The following is a 21,956-nucleotide window of genomic DNA, read 5'->3' as shown; positions in this document are numbered from 1 at the left end:
GTGTAGTTTAATTATTTTCACAGTGCCCGGTGAATCTTCAAATTAATTTTGTTAGCTTGAACTTGTGAGCCATTATTTTCAAATAGTCTGTTGTGGGAGCACTTTCCTAAGAAATAAATAGGGTGAATTTAACTGATTATATTTTTAATGTTCAAAAGTTTCTTAAAGTACTCAGTAATTTCTCAGTAGAATCTATACACTACAGAATAAACCATACTTAGTGTAAAATTTCATTAATTTTGCAAATACAGGTAAGAAAAAGTCATCTATAAACTCTAATACACTTACATAGGTACTAAAAGACCTTAGAGATTCTGGTGATAATGTAATTCAGGATGAAAAAAAATGTTTGAATGTTGTTCTAGTTGCTAAAATACAGTACAATTTCACCTATTTACTATTCAGTTCTGTTTTCTTATTATTATACTTTCATATTCAGTATCCATAAAGATGTAATAGTATCTTAGTGCTAATAATTTATATCTTTATTGATCATACATTTATTGATCATGTATTTAACGAACATTGTAAAGAGGTTGTAAAACTGGTGTTTGTTGTGTTGATAATCCAGTATGACCAGTATCACCAATATAGAAGAGAGGAAGAAATTGTTCCCTTTCTTTTTTGACCCAATAGTTCATATTTCATCTGAACCACACAGACACATGATGCAGTGTTTGTGCCCCATTCATGATTTCTGCCATCTTTATGCTTACATGCTTTAACCTGATGCTAGTGGACAAGCCACACATAATCCATGAGAAAACAGGGTTGACCCAGAGAAAACCCTGATCTACCATTAAGACTTCTGAGGCAGGGTCAGGTTTATGTGATGATAACATTTTTTGTCTAGAAGGAAGAATCCTAAATACAAATTAATTGCCTCCTCAAATTATGGTTTTAGTGATTTCAAGATTGTGCCCAGATTTCAACCACTTTATATAGGTATTCTGGTAATGTAGAATCATCATCATCATCATAATTTTTTACTTCACCTGTGTGCAGGTGAAAGGGACACATGGCTTTTTATTTAATTTTCTGACCCAATGGAGTAGTGTTTTATTGCTGCCTTTTTGCTACAGCTTATGATTTTCAGGACTTAAAAAATCTGTTGCAAGATTTTATCAATTAGTAGTAGAGACTTTTGATCCAACAGGAGTTTCATTCTCAAAACACCATCTGGGAAAACACTGACTGGCACATACAGCCATGTATCACAGACTGGCTGCAAATGCAAATGAAAATGGTGTAACGTTTGCTGAGAATACCTTCTTAATAGAATAAAATAATGAAATATAAAGTGATAATTATGTGTCTGTATCTATACAAAGTAGCTGCTTGCATTTATCTGTCTGTATAGTCTGAATCTGTTGGCAAAGTCTGCCAGTGAGACTGATTAATATGACATTCTAAGAGGTGAATGCAGTTTTTACTGTCATGTCATCTGACAGCTTCAAAGCATTTGTACATAAGAGTTTTTCTCACATGGAAACTATGTTGGTTGTCAGTGAGGTTTGTCTTGTTAGCTTGCTTTGTTTTGTTTCTCAGAGTCAATTGTTCCAGTGGTGTCCTTGTGCACTGATCATTCCCTGAAAGTCTACTCCTGAAAGGACCAAGACAAACCTTGTTCCATATTCCGACATTCATGTTCATTCCAATCTCAATAAAGAACTTCTTCCTCTTTTGCCTATTGTGAAAAAAGTCAGTCCTAAAGTTAAAAAAAACTTGCATGGGAAAAAAAAAATATTTCACAGGAAATAAATGTAAGAGTTCATGTGTCATCAATTCTAAGAGCAATTCCTTTGTAAGCATAGGAGAATTAATGAGAATTAATGAGAATTAATAACCTAGAGACAGAAAACGGAGTTACAGCTTTTTATTTATTCTCATTAATTGTTGCATTTTCCAGATGTTGCTTTTGTGTTCATTGAAGATAAATTACCTGCAGTTGAAGTTGTGTGAGCTAGCAAAGAAAAATTAAGATCCAGTTGCATGTTTCAACTTACATATTTATTACAAAATAGAAGTTTTCTAGAAGTATTTTGAATTAGGCTTATTTTACAATGTGAAGATTTGAGATATGAAACCAGTTATAACAGAAGGAAATCAAAGTGAATATCATAAAGAAGTGATGAAAGAACATAGGCAAGAGGGGGAAGAAAGTGTTTTAAAAGCTTGTTGCCTGTCTTTTTCCCTGGGGGTTCCTAAGAAGTCATGTGTTGGCCTGCAGAGCCCTGGCTAATCTTTAATTCTCAAATTTGCTGGTATTTAGCATTAAAGGAGGAGCAGATGAGGATGACTCCTACTTGCTCTTAATATATTATGCCTATATTGGACACTCACAAATGGACTTCAAATTAATGCATAAAGTAGATTGGCATAGGGAAAGAGCCTGAGTAGAAGCAGTCCATTAATTGCAAACCACTGAATTACACAAAAAAACTGAAGTTTTTTGCCTGTTACTAGCTCATCAGCCGTAAAGACAGTGTTTCTTTCCAATTAGTGAGGTATGAGCCACACCCAACCATGGGAATTGCACTCCCAAGCTTGTGTTGTAAATGCAGTCATTAGCTGTAGCTGGAGAACTCATAAGCATGGTAATAAACTGTTGAAGTATATCCACATCATGCCTAGAGTATCTGACATTGTCAGGGGCTAAAAGTTACAATAGCCTGTTGAAAATCTGTAATGCTCTGGCACAGAGGATTGATAATCCAGAGTATCTGAAACTGAATTGGCCTCAGCCCTAGAAACATCAATTCAAACCATGAAAGGGAAGTAGAAGGCACAAGTATTGATTTTAAATGTCTTCAAACATCCCAACAGGCTATTAAGTCAACACATGGATCCTGTCAAAGGGAGCTCAGTCCATAACAGATGGGCAATCTGTCTCTGCCAAATTTTAGACAAGTTCAAGTCCAGACGTTTTTTTCTGTTAATTTTTACCTTGGGCTCACCTACAGGTCAGTTCCCTACACAGGCAAAGGCACTGGCATTATTTTATGACATCTGCATCAAGTCCAAGTATTTTTTTGTTAGCGATAGATCTGGCTTTTGGGCCCTGTAAAATCTGTGGGTGCTGAAGGACATGAGCTGGTAGAACATTTTTTGTTTGGCCTGTTCTTTCAGTAAAGTGGTGCACGGCAGTTAAAGAGAAAAGCATTGCATGGAATTTTGGTAAGAAATACTTACTCATATGAAGACTGGAAGCTTCCAAAGCAAGAATCTTATGGCCTTCTTAGACTCTTTGGGTTGTCTCTTATAGCTGATTCACTAAATGTTCCCTTTAGAGTTCAAGAATGAACTTAATTATTTGGAGTGAACTACAATTTCTGATTTGTATTTTGCTCTAAACCTAGCATTGTTAAGAAACTGCTGGGGAGGGAGATCCATGAGACACTGTCACAACTGCTGTTATATTTTTAAATATTGTAAAGTGTAGGAGGTAGTTCCCTTTGCTTCATTTGTTGTTTTTTTTCTGTCAAGAACCACAATAGTTTTAGAGTAGAATTCTTTCAAATCTTGCTTGCAAGGTATCCTCTGGCAGCTGAAAAACTCATGGCTTAAAAGCTACTGAATGTTCACACCACTAGGGCCAATCAGTAAATGGTTGATTTAGTTCCTAATAGAGAACTTTGTCTTACTTTTTAATGAGATCCTAGTCTTGATTTACCTGTTACAATGGAGGGAACAGTACTCCTCAACCTCTTCATCTTTTTCACCAGTGAACAAAATCACTCTTCATACCCTGGTCCTCTTTCTTTTCCTTGTCTTGCTTTGCCTTGCTTGACCTAAATTGGTAAAGGAAAATTACTGTTTTCTTTCAGTTCTTTCAGAGTCGTCCAAGAAGATTAAGCTTTCCAGACCTCCCCACACTGCTTGTATATTATGATTCATTCTTAATTCATAGGCTGCTGGATCATGCTTATTATAGAACTGTCTTATCTTTAATAATCCTTTTCACAAAGATTTTCATTTATCTTCATTTTAATTTTACATATTAGTTTAAAACCTTAAAAAAGATCAAGCGCTAACATTTCCAGCTTTTTCCTCCCACTACAGGGGAAGATCCTCCTATCCTAAACCATTAAAAATGAGCTCTGTTTTACATCCAGTTAATGTTCTTTATCCTCAGGATGTTCCAGGGCTTTACTGGACCCCCACTGTGGGGACGAAAAAAAAAAAATCTGTTTTATTCAAGGCCGATAATTTCTATTTTACTGCATGTGTTAAAATTTGATGCCAAAAGATAGTAATCTTTTGCGGCCATTTTTAATTATATCACATTACTTTCTACAGCAAGTAAATGACGCAACAGTCCTGCTTGAAGTTCTCCTTTAGTTTTCAGACATGCACTCCCCCACCTACCCACAGCTTTCTGTGGTTTGCCAGACATCACATTGCATAATCATAAAAACGTCAATAAGGTCCATAAATCCTAAGAGGAATGTCAGGTTAAAGATCTATATTTTAGTGACAGATGAAAAAAAGAAATAATGTAAATCATGTTTATGCACAGAAACATATTCGACTGGATCATATCTAATGACATAATCTTTCTGGGAAATAGATAAAACTTTCAGTCAAGACAGTCTGGTTTTGGATATGGCTGTGCTATGATTGTTGGGTATGTAGAAGATAGGTCTTGCAACAGGGTAAACAGTAAGAGCTGCCAGGCCTTCCATCATCATACAATGACCTGATAGTTAGGACAAAATTTCCATGGTCTATGCAGGTTAGACCTTTAGTTCCATCAGGATAACTCAAATAACCAGCTATCTACCCTTCCAATAATTGAATAAGAATAATAAAAAAAGAAAAAAGCGAAAACCAGTTATGTGGACTGTGGAATTCTACTGCTTGATCAGCACAAAAAAGTTTTGAGTGTTGTTGATGGAAGTACAGACCATGGGAGTACCATATAATCTTCCCTGGTAGATCAGGCTATGACTAGTCATGGTGGCTTAAATTTGGAGGGATTTTTAATTGGATGATTTATCACATATTAATTCCAGATTTCTTATTTGCCAAGCCATGTATCTCTGAACAAAATTGTTGACAAGGCTGACAGCTTGTTTTGCAGCTCATGCTTAATTATTTTAAAAAAATAAATTCTTGGCTTTTTCCTTAATTCTGTAAAAAATTGCTACATGATGCAGGAACATTTTGAGGCCCCATCAGTAATTTTAGTTTTTTTCCATTTGATACAAAAGCAAGAGAAGTTCAACTCCTACAGTGACTTCTGTGTGATGGGTGGAATTCACCTCCAAATCTGTGCATTGGCCATACATCTGCAATGAAGCTACTGCATTAGTCTCTTTACAGCAGTGTCTGCTTTTATGGATTATTAAAGGTTCAAGGTTGATGCTGTCTGTCATCCATGGATTCTTTACACTACCCTGTCCTTAATGCAGTTTTCTGGATTCTTTTGTTAATTTCCAATGTAGAAGCTTGTTTCCATGCAAGGCCACACCAAGGATCATCAGGGCAAGGGAACTTCTTGTAGTCAAATTACAATGCTAAAGTACATAAACCCACTTAGAGATCTTCCCATCTAGACCCCAACTATTGTGTTATGACTGGCTTGCTTTACATTTCACTGCACTCTGTACATTGTGCTCTGTTGTCTCTCAAATCAGACTGCTCCAGGTAAATGTTAGACACTGTGTTTTCCCTGCACTAAGACTAACTGCCTGGGAATAGCATTAAGTATCATTTCCACAATGCACTATATTTCTGTGTTACTGGAGAAGAAGCAGTGGTTGAAGAGACAGACCACTCTTTTTCATTAAGCTATTTTTAATGCCTGTTTCAGTTTAAAAAGAGCAGGCAAAGTATCTGCACTCGTCCACAAATAAAACTATGTTTAAATACAATTAAGGCTGTAAATTAAATTTCAGATATTAAATTCTCTTGGTCAAAATACAAGAGAAAAGAGAAGCCCAAGGTTAATATGCCAAACTGGTTGAAAATTAAACCTTCTGTGGAAAACATGACTTACTAGGGATCTTGTTTTTTAAATTTATGTATTTTCATCTAAAAAAAGTTCATCTTCAAGGCAAAAATTCAATAAACAAGGTCTTCAAATAACTGAATGGTTTCGGCTCAAAACTCAAAAAACTTGATGTTTCATTGTAATGCATTGTTGGAGCTGTAATTTTAAAACTTCATTTATTCTTCCTTTTTTGAGGGATGGGTCCTTAGGCTGACAATATATGTAGAACATAATGGTCTCCCTGCTTCATAAACTCATATACTTCAGGAATCTTGGATTGCGTGGATCTCTGTGAAGTTCAACACAAACAGCTTGTTGAGGGATTTTGTTCTCTTTTTCCTCAAAAAGAAACACTGAATGAAAAGCATCTTTTCATTCAAATCTTGGTTTTCCAGCAGACACTCAAAATTTTTCAACCACCTGTATTACAGTCATAAGAAGCTATGGAAAAAATTATGTTTTTGCCATTTAAGCAGTGAGTTACCTTGTTCCATTGTTTTCCAGTGAGATCTTAGTGATATTTAAACTTACCAGTTTTGTTCTTCAGTGAGTAAAAAAACTTACCAAAATGAAAGAACTTTTAGTGGCCTCTATTTGAAGGAATGGTTAGATGCACTTTTTGTGGGGCTAGAATGCATTATAAATTCCTCAAACATGGGTGACTTTTAATGTCCTTGAATTATTTTCCAGCACACCCAGTCAGATCAGGGCAACAAACTTGTTGATATTTGGTCTGGAAGCAGAGGAGTATGAAGTTAAATTAACTCTTCAAGTGCCTCCAAAATCTGAGATCAAGTAAGAAAGACTTTCTTTTTGTAAGAAAGAGTTCTGAATTGCAAGTTCTGTTCAAGTTCAAATCATAGGAGAGGTTGAGTGTCTCCCACAGTCATTAGGCCAAATTTTCATATCTGTATTAAAGCAAATTCCGAAAGATGAAAGGACTGAAAAAGACTGATCCTGATGGTTAGTTATACTTACCTGTTGCTTAGTGAATTCATCCACATTCTCTGATACAATGGAGACTGTTAACAAAGTCAAGGGTGTGATTAGTTGCAGAGTCTCATGACCACACTGTTCTGGTTCAATTTACTCTTTCAGAACATCCCTGTACCCAGTTACTCTGGTTCTGGCTGGCAAGGAGGTAGGGGCACTTTTTGTTTGTTTATTTGCCTAACTGGTTTGGGGAGGAGAAATTTAACTAACTTCTGATCTTGTTTCCTCCCTGACTTTCCTAAAACTCCAGTTATGTAGCTAAAATCATAAACTGCCAGAAGGTGATGAGAAAATTGCTAATCTCATTGCTCTCCTGTTTGGCTGTAAAAGACTCTTAGCTTAAGGGACTTATGGTTTTATTTTTCTTGCAGTTTCTAATCAGAATTTAAAATCAATTCAAGAGCATTTTTAGGATGTGATTAGGATGTGAAATTCCTATGAATTGACACAACAGAGAAGCAGCAAAGCCAAAAATATCAATATAAATGTCAGTGGTTTTGAAAGGTCACTTCTTCCCATTTACTTACCAACATCTTTAGTATAAAACAGTGACTTGTAATGTAGTCACACATCCTGTAGTTCATCCCTTCAGCTCAACAGTCCAATATAATAATAGAAAATGACTGTAGGAGCAGATGATTTAGTTTCAACAGGCATAAAGCCTCATTTTACTCAGAACAGTGTAAATAGGAGTGACTGCTGCAGTTACAAGGCTAATACCACTGTAATGCTTATGAGGAGAGAGGGGAATCAGGCCTGGAGGATTTCTTTTAATTTTCCTTCTTTTTTTTTTTTTTTTTAATGTCCTTTATGGGGATATTAGCAGTACAGGACTGATGATGGTGTTATCACTTCTCTTGGAAACACAGTGCACACTCATTTCTTAAAGTAGCTAGTATGTAGTATATCAGTCTGCCAAATCAGTGGCAGTAGGACAGTCCTGTGCTGCTGTTACATAGCTGGAATTCTTCTTGAATTTAATGAATGTGCTGTCAGCACAAGGGCTCCTCTACTCCACTGGTATTGCCAGCTGCAAGGCTGAATAAAGTATTTTCTCTTTATTACCTTTATGCACAACTTAATTGTTACCAGAGGATGTGTTTTGCACACTGAATCATATTTATATTCAGAAAAATTGAATATTCATAAATACCTTCACACATCAGAGAAGATAATATGTCACGTAACTAATCATGGCCCTAAGGATGACATGGTGCACTTACCGTTTCAATACTCTTGTAAAAATGAGCCTGTATGGCTTCCATATAGAGAACTCCCTGTCCACAGAAAGGCTGGAGAAAAAATGCCTTGTTTCAGGTCTTTTTATCCCTTATATGATTAAGAAAGTTCGTGAATCAGAAGAATTATATTTAAACTTATTTTATCTTTTGTTTCATACCTGCTTTTATTGGAGCCCTCTGCAATGTTACTATAGTCTGTTATTCATCCTCAAAGTTGGTTGCAGAGAATTCGCCGTGCCGTTCCAATCCTTCTGCAGTCTTCTTTCTCTCCTGACAGTAGCTGATCTGCTTCACTGCCTGTTTCTCAATTTTTGCCTACATATCATTGCACAATCTCAAATGCTAGTGAGCATTTCTTGTAACACTGACTCATCATCTCTTTTCTTTTATCTTCTCTTCTTAACTAAGACAGCCACAGGCATAAACTGGGGGCTTTATGAGGAGAATGAGTTTGCAGGCTGTGGTCTGAAAATACAGTGACCCCAAAACCAAGCTGAGAGTTCTTAGGAGCACCCAGTTGAGCAGTGACTGCAAAGAATAGGAGAGAGATTCTTAGATTGAGTAAACTTGGAAAGGCGTCATTACCTATCTGTGTAGGGTGTCAGAGGCTGTTTCAGAGATACCTGGTCCAGCTTTGTTATCTGTACTGCAGGATACTGAAGGATACCAAAATGTAGGAGCAACTAGATGTTTGACCCTAAAGCTAGTGAAGTATATTTTCAGCATTAATTCAGTACTTTTCTAAGTAAGAATGCTTCCTTAATAAGAATTCGTCCCGAGTCAAGATGCTTCATAAGTATGAATGCATCATCCTAGTCAAAGCTGAGAGTTGTTTTGTGGAAGTTCATTTGAGTTTTTCAAATAAAACTCAATACAAATGTCATAATGTAAATGCTGTTGGTCTGACTGACTGGTGCTCAGAATCTTGGGCTACATTTTGTGCCAATATTACTTCCTCAGGGTGTCATTGTGGAGACTTAAGCAGCCTACAAAGTATTGTATGCAAAAACATCTGACGTCAGCTAGTGGAGGCAGACAGCGCGGTTTCATTGCTTACATTCAGGGCAGCTAGCCAGGAACTCTAGGGCTCTAACCCTGGCTTTGCTTTGGGCAGGGCTGTCACAATCTGGACAGATTAATGCAAGCAGAAGAAAAGTTTCATCAGAGAGGTGGTTGGGATAGCATCTAGTAGAGGACTGTAGAGTTCAATACGGAGCTTTACAGACTTATGTAGTATAGCAGGTGGAAGTGAAGAAAAAGACATATTGAACAATTGAAATAGTGGTATTTCTCTAAATGAAAAGGCACCCCTTTTTTCAATTTCGCATGTAGACTTCATGTCTTTTGTTTGTTGATCTCAGTGTTTCAGTTATGTAAATCATGACATTGGATTTAGATCTTTTTCCTTACAACTGAGAGATAACTTTAAATGTTCATCCCCTTCACTCTGCAAACTATACTTGCCACTGTGTTATTGTAAAATGTGTAGGGATAGCCTTGCCCCTTTGATGCCTGTGTCTTCTCCTGCATGCTATCTTTATGAAAATGTGCATACATGTATGAGGCAAAATTACTAGTGTTTGAGGGTACTTGCCATGGGAGTGTACTGTAGTTATTCCCAAATGAGACCCAAGGTTTGTAAATGTAGGGGCTTTTCCACCCTTCTTTAGCCTGTGTTTGTTCCTCATGGTTGATGAAAACAAGTTCCACTAAAGGCCCTTGTGGACGACATTAATTATGCCAGTGGTGGATTGTTTTGGCCCCAAACACTTAGTAACAATAGGCAGATTTAATTAGCAACAGCTCTGATTGCAATAGCTTTACAACCTCCTGGGAGCATCATGCACTGAGCTTCCTTTTGCATTATTGTCCAGCCATTAAACAACATTTAATTTTCCCAAATTAAAAAAGCACAAGGCATACAATGCGTTATATGTAGAAACAATAACAGAACTGTCTTCACATAAGCAATAATAAAAGCATTTCCCTATTGGGTGACTGAATGCTAACATTGCTCTTTCCTATGAAGCTTATTGTAAAAGTTAAATATTTATAATCTGTTTTACTTGAACAGTACTGCCCAAACCAGTCTTTTGGATTTTCTTCCTTAGTTGTAGGGAGCTTCAAAGTAAATATGGCTTGAGGCAGTTATCCATGGCTGTGTGGGGAGACAAGATCGGAACTGGTCTGAAAAGGCTGGAAGTACCAAGCAAATACCTTGAAAAATAACACTTTGGGAAACCTGCTCTTTACTCTCACACACATTAATTAGATTGTTGGGAAGTATTTTTGCAAGGCCTGTACCATTTGTATCATTTGTGTGGCATGTTAAAAATAGTGATCTTCTGAGCACATAAAGTAATCGTGGGTTGCAAAGGGTTAAGGATCTTTAGACTCTTTAAAACTCTCATTTTACTGGTTCGAAAGTCTTTGCTACTATGGATAGTATAGCACAAAGTATAGCATATGGATAGTATAGTATAAAGAAACCTTTAAAATTGTTCTGAATATTCTTGGGACGGACTTTTCTGCTGCTGATCCCTACTGTCTGCAATGGAATGTTTCCAATTTACAGGAGCAGAAATTTTGTCCTGGAATTTTCAATATGATTGTAGGTCTCCCATTCTCCAAAAGCATAGCGATGTTTTGCTCTCACATCATATTCAGCATTATCCACTTGTTTTTGAAAACAAGTATTAAAGTGGGGTGGAATTGAAATTTTTATTTTTAATTCAGATTGCCCTTGTTTTTGTCCAAAGTTTGAAGGTAAAGCCAAGCCAAAAATTTGTCTTTGCTCTTGAAACCAAAGCACAGGCTGAACTGTTTAACCATGGCCATATGACAAAAGAAAAAAAAAAAGAAAAGAAAGAGCAACACAAAGCTATATTAAAAGTTGTTGGAGCTGAAAGAATTAGTATTAGAATATTCTTACTGGCTTTTACTCTTCTTTGGCTCATCCTCTTTATTGCACACAAAACTTTGCCAAAATCAGTAAACAGTGTTCTATCTGAATCCTGGAGCTCTCCTGTTATGAATACTGGGATCCTACGTGCTGTATAAATAGTGTGCCTTGGATATAGTGTGCTATATCCAAATATATAGGGGGGCAAAGACCTGCACAGCCTTTAATCTGAAATGAGCCTTCAGCTTTATGCAGGGTTAAAGCAGTGCAGTCACCTTTTGACCAGGCTTCACGTTCACATTGTTGAATCTCATACTGAGGACAAAAGTTCTGGGAGCAGTGTCGTCAACAGAAGATACCACCTTAGAGGACTTGTTTGTTGCTCTCTTAAAAGGTTTTTCATTGCACAACACAGTCCTTGTAATTAGAGACAGAAGCAATAATATGCATGCCCATTTTCCACCTGCTTCTTGTCTTCTCTTTGATGAGTTGAAGAAGAAAAAAACAGTAGAAAAATGGCCAATTTTTGATTAATCTGTCATAGGTTAGTTTTAAGGGTTTAATCATATTCTCAGTATTACTAAATTTTTTTAATTTTGGGATTGTTTAAACCAAGTATGTTTTAAAGGTACTTACCTGAGAGGCAATGACAGCATAGACTTTTGAATTATGTCTGTCAAAGTAACTGCACGAAACACTGAAGAACAAATGGAGTATTTGTTTCAGCAGCCTGTTTAATCTCTGTATTGCTGCTCAGTGCCAGAGGGCCAAATTCTTACTATTCTGTAATGCCCATCCAGTCTGCTATGAGTTAGACAAAGGTGCAGACAGTATTGACCATTTTGTAAAGATACACTGACACATGTAAAGGAAAGCTACCAAAATTCAGAATAACATTCTCTTATATTTTTTAATGTATCTGCACGTTTTTAAACTATGCATCCCAGATCACATTCCCATAAAACAGCCAGAAATCCTCCTGGCTCCTCCTGGCTTCTGCAACAGTAGTTAGGATTCTGTCTGTGAGGTGGTTGGAAATGAGTTGATACTTAGAAAATTAAATGTAGTGGAGTGCAGTCACCTCAGACAGGAGTTAAGCAATAAGGCTGGAAAACACTGCATGGTGCCAAGAGCATTAGCAGTGTGAACCAGTGGCAGGAACATGACACAGGCTGCAGCCAGAGATGCCACCGTACACCTCTGAAAGGAAAATTACTTGAGTGCCTAAGGTCAAATATCCAAAGTCATATTCACACACTGGTCTAAGTATCTCAGTTTCCAAAATGGGGAAGAGAAAGAACTTCTGTTTCATGGGTGGGAAATGCTAGATGGATAAACATTCGTGTAAGCTGGCTGGGATATTTAAGTGCCAAAGTATGAATTTAGGCATCCCTGTCTGCCTGTTTTGTTTTTTAATTTTTAGTAGAGCTACTCAAACAAATATGTACCCTCAGCTTACCTGGCAAAGAGTTTCATTTTCACAGCTCCATGGAAAAAGTGAACCAGCTTTATTTTCACTTCAAATCTCTCTTGAAAAATGAGATATTTTTCCACTGGCAGGAGACTCACATTTGCTGGTCAATATACTCATAAAGCAAGAATGATAGCTTTGCGCAATTTTGTTTAATGAATGAGCCTTCAGATTGCTATAGCAAGCTGGCCAACCAGACACTGTGTTTGGGAAAAGTCAGTGATTTTCATTTGCTGTAATTTTGGGTGGTGGCTTTTTCGTTTGGTTGGTGTTGCAGTTTGAACAGAGTTGGGCTGCTCTGCTCTGGCAGGAGGAGGCAGCTATATGTAACAATATTGTACCATACCATAAAATATGTACCAGTATTTCTTATGTAGAAAAATCAGATTTCATCCCATTTGGCAAATAACTGCTTTCAGTGTATCCTTGAAGGATGGGGCAGTCATTTGCACATTATCCTCTCTCATGTTAGGGAAGTCAAGTTAACAAAGCTTAGCAAGAACACCTGGAGATGGTAATCCATGCTCTTTCCATTAATTGAGCAAAAGCACATGGATCTCATGCGCTCAGAGATCAGGATGAGGGATCTCATCTCCTCAGAAGACTGGATTTTTCACTCTCGTTGTGAAGCCCGATGCCATTGTCAATGTCATTGACCATTTGGCTTTAAATGATTTTTGATTTGTGTAAAGGTTCTTTTTAAAGATCCATTGAAGAAGGCAGGGTGTAAACAGTCCTTGGATCATGCCTGGCACTTTGCAAAGGCTTGCTATCACTTTCACACACTGCTGTTAAAGACTTAACAAAAATGTGCTGCTTTTGGTTTACGGCTTTTGCGCATTTCATAGATGGCGCAATAAAATATTTGAGTTGGGAAGTTCAATGCAAATATTTTGGCTTTAATGCAAAATGCATCTTTGAAATAACTCTAATCTATAACCTGTACTCACTTCATGTTTCTCTCTTATTGATCTACCGTAGAAGTAAATGCTAATATTTAAACATTTAGAATCTGATTGTGTCATATTTGTAAGATAAGACTAATTTCTGTGGGAATTTTCAAGTCAGGACATCTCATGCTACTGTTCTATCCAATCTGAGTAAGAACAGAAAAATAGAGAATTACATTTGGTTTAAAAAAGGTAGCTAGTTTGATCCCTTAATCTGTTCAATGGCAGTGAAGAGAAAAAGGATCACAAATGAATATCTGATTAATTTAAATTAGTTTTAATTCTGTGAGAGGATAAATTTGAATACTTGCGTAATGTTTCTCATCTGTTTTAACAAAGAAGTTGGGCTAAAAAAAATAAACAACCAAGCAAAGGAACAACCAAATAGAATGCTAAAATTCTATTAGTTTTTTGAGCGAAACAGTTCTTTTTCTTTTGCAGTGACTGTGGTTACAGTCTTTCTCAGTAACTGTGGTTACAGGATTTCAAATCTTAAAAAAATAAAGAATTGTAGAGGTATGTGCAAAAAACTTCCCTATACCAGAAACTTTCTTTAAAAATTCCAGCAGAAAACTGGGTTTGGATTTTGATTCAAGAGCAAGTCATCCCATTACATTTCAGACTTCTGTCTTATGCCCCCCCCACAAACTTTTGCCGGTAGATAGAACCAGATTTTGTGTATTTCAGAAATCTTGATTTGATATAGGGCTACTTGGCTACTCAGACCCAGGGTAAAAGCTGAGAAAAATCTTGGTGTATACCAGTAGATGATATTGATTATGATTATATTCTTTCCAGGTAAAGCTAAATGGGGGCTAGTGGTCTCTGTTTTTTTCAGTGGGCTCAGTGCATTTTCAGATGATTTTCCTTGTGTATTGCAGTGTCTTTGCATATGAAACCACACAGATAAATGAGAGCATCTGTCTGTGATTTATCCTTCTTTGTTCAATGGACTGAAGTATATAAATTAATCATTAGGGCTGTGTTGAAGCAATGAAGCTTTGCCTTCTGAGCCACAATCATCGGCCCAAGCTCTAAGAGTGCAAAACAGTGATCAGCTGTACATTGAGAGCTCTCTGAAAATGCACACAAGGGGCCTGCAATATTTGGTTCCCACAAGTTTTTTCAGAAATGAGAAAGAATATGGGTAGGAAAGTTGCCAGCTTCCTCCAGGCTTTGAGAACCCTCATGCTGATGCGCATCTGAACCTAACATAAATCAAAACATGTGGCGCCAGATGAGTATTAATGCTGTAATTTAGTCCTAGGTTTTGGTTGCCATCTAGATGCTGGGTCTAAGGTTGAGTGTTTATTAATGTTACCTATTCCTTACAATCAATACTTGGTCCATGAACAAATATTAGGCTTAACTGGAAACATACGTGCATATGAATATGTTCAGCTGAGAACTCATATATTTAGTAGGCATTTTTCCATGGATTTTTTACTGGGAGAAGCCTGGCCCACATAAATACCTTTTGTTTGATCCAGGTTAATGAACAGCCTTTGTAAGAAGCTAGTAGCATGAGCAAATTAATTATTGTGTTTTTTGTAGCATTGAGCTACACTTGATTTCAGTTAGCATCAAGGTTACTTGAAAGAGGTGGCAGGCAGACAAATTCTTGTAAGAAGAGGTGTCCTGGTTTGAAAAAAAAACGATCTTAAAATAGAGTTGTGAGAGATGCCCATGCTCTGGCCACAAGGAATGAGGAAACAGCTTACTGTACACAAAGGGTAGGAAGCTGGCATTCAAAGTGCATTATACCACTCCATCCACCTCTTCAGAGAGGGAATCTGTCATGCTAGAGAACATCTGGACAAAAGGAAACCCTGAAAAAATAGAAAACCATCCCTCTTTTACTAGAATGAAATAATCTGGGGAATTTTTGTCATTTGTATTGGCTATGCTTATATCAGGAACAGAATTGATGGATTCTGGGTGATGAAATTGGTCAGCTACAGGTAAAGAACCTGTTAATTTACCTTGAAGGGGCATGTTTGTTGACATGGAATGATGGAGCCACTGCTGTAGTGGACCCTTTTGCCATTCAGTCAACTTCAATCCCTCTGCAGGAAGTGCATAGCTTGAATAGAAATTATCCCACTTCCCACTTTCATTTCTAAAGTGAACATTTTGGTCATATGTGGAAATTCAATTTGGTCTAATGTAAGTGGAATTCCATTCAATGAAACTTGAATACTACGAAAACTAGTTAAAAATAAAAAAACATATTGTGATCAGTTTCCTTGGGGGTGTATTAACTTCACTGGTTCAAAGAGAGTTCATCCTAAGCAAATAGATCAAATTCTTACTCTCATGAGATGTGAAATTTCTTGGAGGGTTTCATGGGTATCAGTAGGATGACTATGTCCATCCTAACCATGGTGTATTGAAATAAACTAGCATAAAGCTTCTGTAAATCAGTACTTGAAGTGCACTTAAATTAGGCTTAATTTACTAGGACAGACAGATGATTTGAATACCACTCTGATTAGCAGAAGCTGTCATACAATTTAAGTATACTAAAATTTTGACATGATTATATTCTGTCTGTATATCCTCACAGAAACAGGGCAGAACTGCAATATTAACTTCCAGTAATGTTATACTGCACTCCTCTAGAACTTGTCACTTTTGGAAGTATTTTTGTTCACAGGTTTCTTGTTACCAGCTTTCTATAGGGAACACTGAACTTCCAGTAAAAGATCCATTTACCGTGAAAACCAAGCTGCCTAAATTATCCTTTCATAGCCCATTATGATAATGAGAAAAGAAGGGAGAAGGAACCGACTGAAAACAGAATTTCTTGGAGTGGATTCTGTTTGTTGTGTACACATTGTGGGGTTAATTAAATTGGAAGGGTATATTTGTATAGTGACAGGAACTGTTAAAGTACCATACAGATGCCAATGTACTTTTCTGCAGATTTGACAACTTGTTTCTGTGGAGCACACTGAAATTTACAGACAAATACAGCTACTTATATTTACGCAAAAAAAGCAAACTCAAATTATTTGTAATCATGAAATTCCACATGCTGGGACAAGTTGTGATAAAACGCAGAAGAAAATCTGCTTGAATTTCTGAAATCAGGGATCTGTTACAAGACTAACAAGATAATTACCCTAACATACATAATACAGCACTTGGTGCTGTAGTTGTGCCACAGAAAAATGCACAGTTAAATAGATTATTCAAGATTACTTTTCCAGAAAAGTTAGTGCTATTCTCCTCTAGGGCATTCCCTAGTAAACATTAATTAACACTTTAGGTAGCCCATCACAGATTAGTAAATGGAATCTTTAATAAATAAGGATTTACAGTGCTACATCCTGTTACTGTGGAGGTATTTTTTCTTAAAAATTAATTAATTTAAATTTTCTTAATTAACTTACATTTTCTTTAAAAAAATTATTGTAAATTAACTTGATTTATTGAAATCTAGACTGTTTTCTTAAGGAAGAATGTAAAAAAATAAAAAAATTGACCAAAGATTTTATACTAAACATGAAACTTCTCCTCCGAGTTTGTCATTAGCTGAAGTGTGTTTCTTATTGGCAGAAGATGCAGCATTTCAGCTGCTTGTTTGTAATGGACTGTAAAGGCATCTGAAACCAGAACATGAAAAACGTATTTAGCAACTAATCTTTAAAATGAAAAGGCAAGAATAGCACTGTGACATACAAAGTGTAACATACATTACATCTAAAACATTTTATTAAAATTAGCTCTTAGTGGTAAGCAAGAATTTTACTTTGTCATTCAGAAATGGCCATTGGGTGGATGGTACAAAGGCTCTTGGTGAAAAACTGGGCAAAAAGGTATATTTCTTTATATGAAATGCCTTGTGTTGAATCAGCAATGCTTATAAGCCCAAAATAAAATGTAGTTTGGGTAGGAAATGCAGAAAGGTGCATTAACCTGAAATAAATTATCCCAGCTAAGGTATAGTGCTGGCTAACATGCTGGACTATTCAGAAAGGATTTTTTTTAGCCATGTTCAACTATTTTTTTACTAAGAAGCTTGGAAAGTATCTCTTTTTTTTTTTTTTTTTTTTTTTCTGGCAAGGTAAAATTGAAGGGACTAAGTAAAATAACAACAGTGTAAGCACATTCCTTGAAAGGAAGATACTTGAGTGTCAGTGCTTTTCTGCTCCCAGAAGGAATGTTATTGTAGTAACACATTCCATAGAAAGTTTGATGCATTTTAATGAGTAAGGTATTCATCCTTCTTTTACTGTGGCATAGATCCTTTTCCATACTGCTCACTTTATGAACTTCTGGCATCCATCTGTTATGGTTCCAGTTCATAGTTGTTGTCAGATTGTTTGGACAAACTGTCAGAGGTTTTCTAAGTTAATGACATTTATCACTGGTTCTCCTGGGAAATGAACATTTGTTGACCATGACTCTTCTGACATTATAAAGGCAATTATTTTCAGCAGTATGGTAGCTCTTGTGATAACAGCTCTTAGCATCACAGGGCTACAGTTGCATCTTTCCACTACTCCTGCTGTAAATAATTGAATGAAAAGTCTGAAAGGGGATGAATGGCTCCCTCAGACAGGAAATCACACAGAGGATTAATGTTCTGGTTCTGGCAGGCAGGATTATAGATAAGCATTTTAGAAAAGTTTTCCTTTAGGTAGGAACAATGTTATAGCGGGGAAAACAAACAGGGAAGTAGTAATGGTGACACAAATGGTAGTGTCAAAAGTCTACAAAACATTAGACTTCAGAAATTACTCTTTTGGGCACATGGCCTGCTAGCTAACCTGAAGCTCATTAGCCATTGTATAAGGGAGAAAAATTATAAGCTATTCTGCATTTTTGTTGAATGAAATTAATGAACTTTCTTCAGCAGATTTGTAATAAGACTCAGTCATTCGGCTCATAGAGAACTGACAGATGTAGTGTATATCATACTCTTTTTTTTCCCCTCTAATTTGTTAGAAATAATCTAGATTTTATCTGAAAACTAATTTAAGCCTGGTGATAAGCGTTCCTCTGCTTGTTAAAATTTCCCATCTGTAAGGGAAAGATAATAAGAAATTAAAAGTTTCAAGGAGGGGAAAGTTCTTCCTCTTTATCTTTAAACCTTCCTTTGATTACTGTCTGCTCTGTTTCCAGTCTCACGTCTGATGTTAGGTTCGAGCAGTCTGACTGTCCCTCCTAAAGCTATAAGCCATGTTTCCAGCCCTCCTGTGGCATCTTCCCCATAATTCTGTATATTGTGTACATCTGAGATTTAAAACCTGACATAAGGGAATAAAAGGACCAGAAAAAACATGTCCTAGTGCAAATGATATACATTTCTGGCTTGAGCAACAGCTTATAGAAAATCTTGCCTCCGGAAGTCAACCAGTAACGACCAGTTATCTAAGTCTAACACTGTCTCCTAAATCACCTCAACAGAGGCGACTCAAGTGGCCTGTGAGTCAGCAGTGCAGTCCTTCACAGGTTGTTTCAATCAGTAGAAACTAGAATTTCACAGAAATTAAGGGAGTGTGGTTTATGCCCACAGCTGAAACAGTATCTGCTTCTGCACTGGGAATTTTCCATCACACCCTCTCTGTTCAGATACATTTTGTTTATCTGGATGACTTGACTATACTTTATACACCGGTGTATTTTCTAAACAAAGCTGGGAGCATACAAATGTATTTTTCTTACAAAGCTGGGTTTTGGGGAGATGAGAATACCTGAACATCTGCCATATTATGTTGCTAGTTATAAGGACATAAACCAAGAGAAGGTCACAGTAACTAATGGCACGGCCCCAAGGTTTATCTGTATGAAAGAGACATTAATTTAGTGGTGTTTAAAGAAGAGTAATTATATCCTCTCTCTCATGGCAGCCACTTCACCCCATGTGCTCTTTTCCGCTTGATTGCATACAAAACATAAAAAGTGAACAACACAGCTAAGTGAGGTGTTTTCTAGAGTTGTCACAGCTTGTTACTTGATAGTCATCATAATCCAGATTCACTGAGGGGAAGATTTATTTTGGCTACTCTAGGAGGATGTTGGTGACAGATTTCTGCTTTGTCAAGCTATAGCTATTTCTGTGGAGGTTTCAACATGCAAATAATTCCTATTTCCCTTTTTTAAAGAATGTTTCTGTCCCTAATACAGTGATTCTCTAAGTACACTTTATTATCTAAACACTGGAAATTTGAGAGGTATTCAGTCTCTGTTTATGCGGGTAGACCAAGACAAAAACATTCAAAATCATCAAATTATCTAGATACTTCATTCAATTACTATATGAAACAAAAGAGGAACAAAAGTCATCTAAAGACCTTCATCTGTGCCTTATGTAATCAAGCTAGCAAGTGATATTCTCTTTTTTTAAACCTTTTACATGGATTGGAAAAAAGCACACTGTTCTGTAAACCAGGCCATTGTATAGATGGAATTGTGTGCCGTTGAAGTATGAAGGTGTTGTGCTTCCTAACACCTTTTCCCCTGCAGCAGCAATCTTACTGATTTTGAGCATTTACATTTTTGAAAAGCCATCAAAGAGCAGTAATATTCTGCACATGATTAGTCAATTTCTGTCGGTGCCTACAATTTGCAAATAATTTTCTGAACTCTGTGGATAAAAGAAAACAAGGTTACCCTAGAGCTGAAATTTGTTAAAATGCACTAGACTATTCAGTCAGGATTCACCTTGTTCTTTGTGCACTGAGCTATTAAAAATCAAAAATAAATCCTTTAACTGGTTTGAAAGAAGACCAAATATTACCCACTTTTTTTTTTTTTTAATAACATTAAAATGACTGTTCTTTAACTCAAGAGAATCTCTTATTTATGGAAATTTTACTAGCTTGAAATTTTCCTATAGTAATTTGAATATCTGTGAAGTGCTTAATATTGAAGTGCTTCATTCTTGTTTTCAAATATTTAATATTTTTTTCCTAATGAATAGTTTGGAAATTGTTTTACTTTTTAACAATTTCAGATGACAGATGACTGCTTTTAAAGTGCCTGGAGAAAAAATGGCTTGAATAAATAGTCTTTTTTATTTACTGTCTCTGAAATTTCACATGTAGCAGTCTATTATTAGTGACCAAAAATCCTCAGCAAAGGTGTTACTTTACTGATTAATGTAAATTGTCTAGGCCCTGTGGTTTCTGCTCTTTCCCTCTTGCCTCATAGTGTCATGTAAAGGCTGAGAATGTATAGATATGTAAGTTTTTCACACATACTGAAAGATTGCGGACATACTGATTTCATGACTTAAAAATGTATTCTTGTGGATCTTTGCTCTCCAGAGCAAATGATACATTGCCAATGCCAGAATCACCAGAAAAGAACGTGGAAGAATTCTCACTGTGTTAAGAGGTTATTTCAAAACTTGAAAGAATGAGGAGAATATAAACATCAAAATGAATATCTAGACGAATAATTCATTTAAGGAATCCAAAGCAGTTGGATTTTTACTGTTCTCTCTGAAAAGAATCTATACTTTAGGGACTGTGGAGCGCATGAGGATTTCTTTAAGGTCACAAAGTATTTGCTTATCCACAGATTATATCAAGTATAGGAAAGGAGGAATTCAAGATATTATTAGGACTACAAAATGCAGCAGCTACCTGAAAAGGAAACTAAAATTTCTAACAATATATAGCCTAAACAAATGTAGCTGGTATTTGAGCTGTAGCAAGCCTTCACAAAGAAAATCCTTATACGCAATCAAAGAAAGATATAAAATCTGTTCGATAAATCGAGTAGGCGCTTTCCATCTATCTTCTTCAATACCTTTTCTTTTCCATCCAAAAGCATCGTCATGTGACCAAGAACTTCAGTCAGCCCTGGAGGAAGCAAAACAGCCCCAGAAAGACAATGTGTTCATTCCAGAGTGTGCTCAGGGTGGCCTCTACAAACCAGTGCAATGCCATCCTTCCACGGGCTACTGCTGGTGTGTTCTGGTGGATACGGGACGTCCCATCCCCGGTACATCAACCAGGTAAGGGAGTACACCTTCAGCTCTCAAAAGCTGTAGTAAGAGCATGCCCTAGTGCCCATGGACTATCATGGAGATTTGTATTGCTGGTGGAATTACATCTTATAGGTTTTTTCAGCTATAAAGTGAAATATTTTGAGATGTCCAAAATTAAAGTCAGATGGCCATGGACTCTGCAATGGCACAGGCAGTTTGCCATCCTAGTCGTCTTCTATGTTCCTGTTTTGTGCTGGGAATCCAAGGCTTGGAGCATATAATGGATAATCCCAGAGGAAATCTCACACTCCTTATCCTGAATATAAAAGAGCCAAGTAGGATGGTCTATGACAGAAACCATGTCCAACCTCAGAAATGCTTAGTTATTTTTCCAGCAACCTCCTCAACTATTTCATTTGATAGGCTTTGATGGAACAACTCCTTGGGAACCCATAGAGA

General features: G+C 36.7%; 1 protein-coding gene across 5 annotated transcripts in view; it reads left to right on the top strand.

Moving 5' to 3' along the window:
• Window positions 1-21,956, top strand: part of SMOC2 (SPARC related modular calcium binding 2) — a 150,325-nt gene that overhangs the window by 84,436 nt on the left and 43,933 nt on the right. For all 5 annotated transcript variants that reach the window (XM_058836233.1, XM_058836232.1, XM_058836237.1 and 2 more), the window contains exon 8: window positions 21,338-21,524. In XM_058836233.1, coding sequence (XP_058692216.1) covers window positions 21,338-21,524 — 187 coding nt within the window. The remainder of the gene's footprint in view (window positions 1-21,337; window positions 21,525-21,956) is intronic.

Source organism: Poecile atricapillus, chromosome 3 (assembly GCF_030490865.1).
Source record: "Poecile atricapillus isolate bPoeAtr1 chromosome 3, bPoeAtr1.hap1, whole genome shotgun sequence".
Taxonomy (NCBI): domain Eukaryota; kingdom Metazoa; phylum Chordata; class Aves; order Passeriformes; family Paridae; genus Poecile; species Poecile atricapillus.
The sequence above is the reverse complement of the archived record's forward strand: the minus strand, read 5'-3'. Positions and strand labels throughout refer to the sequence as shown.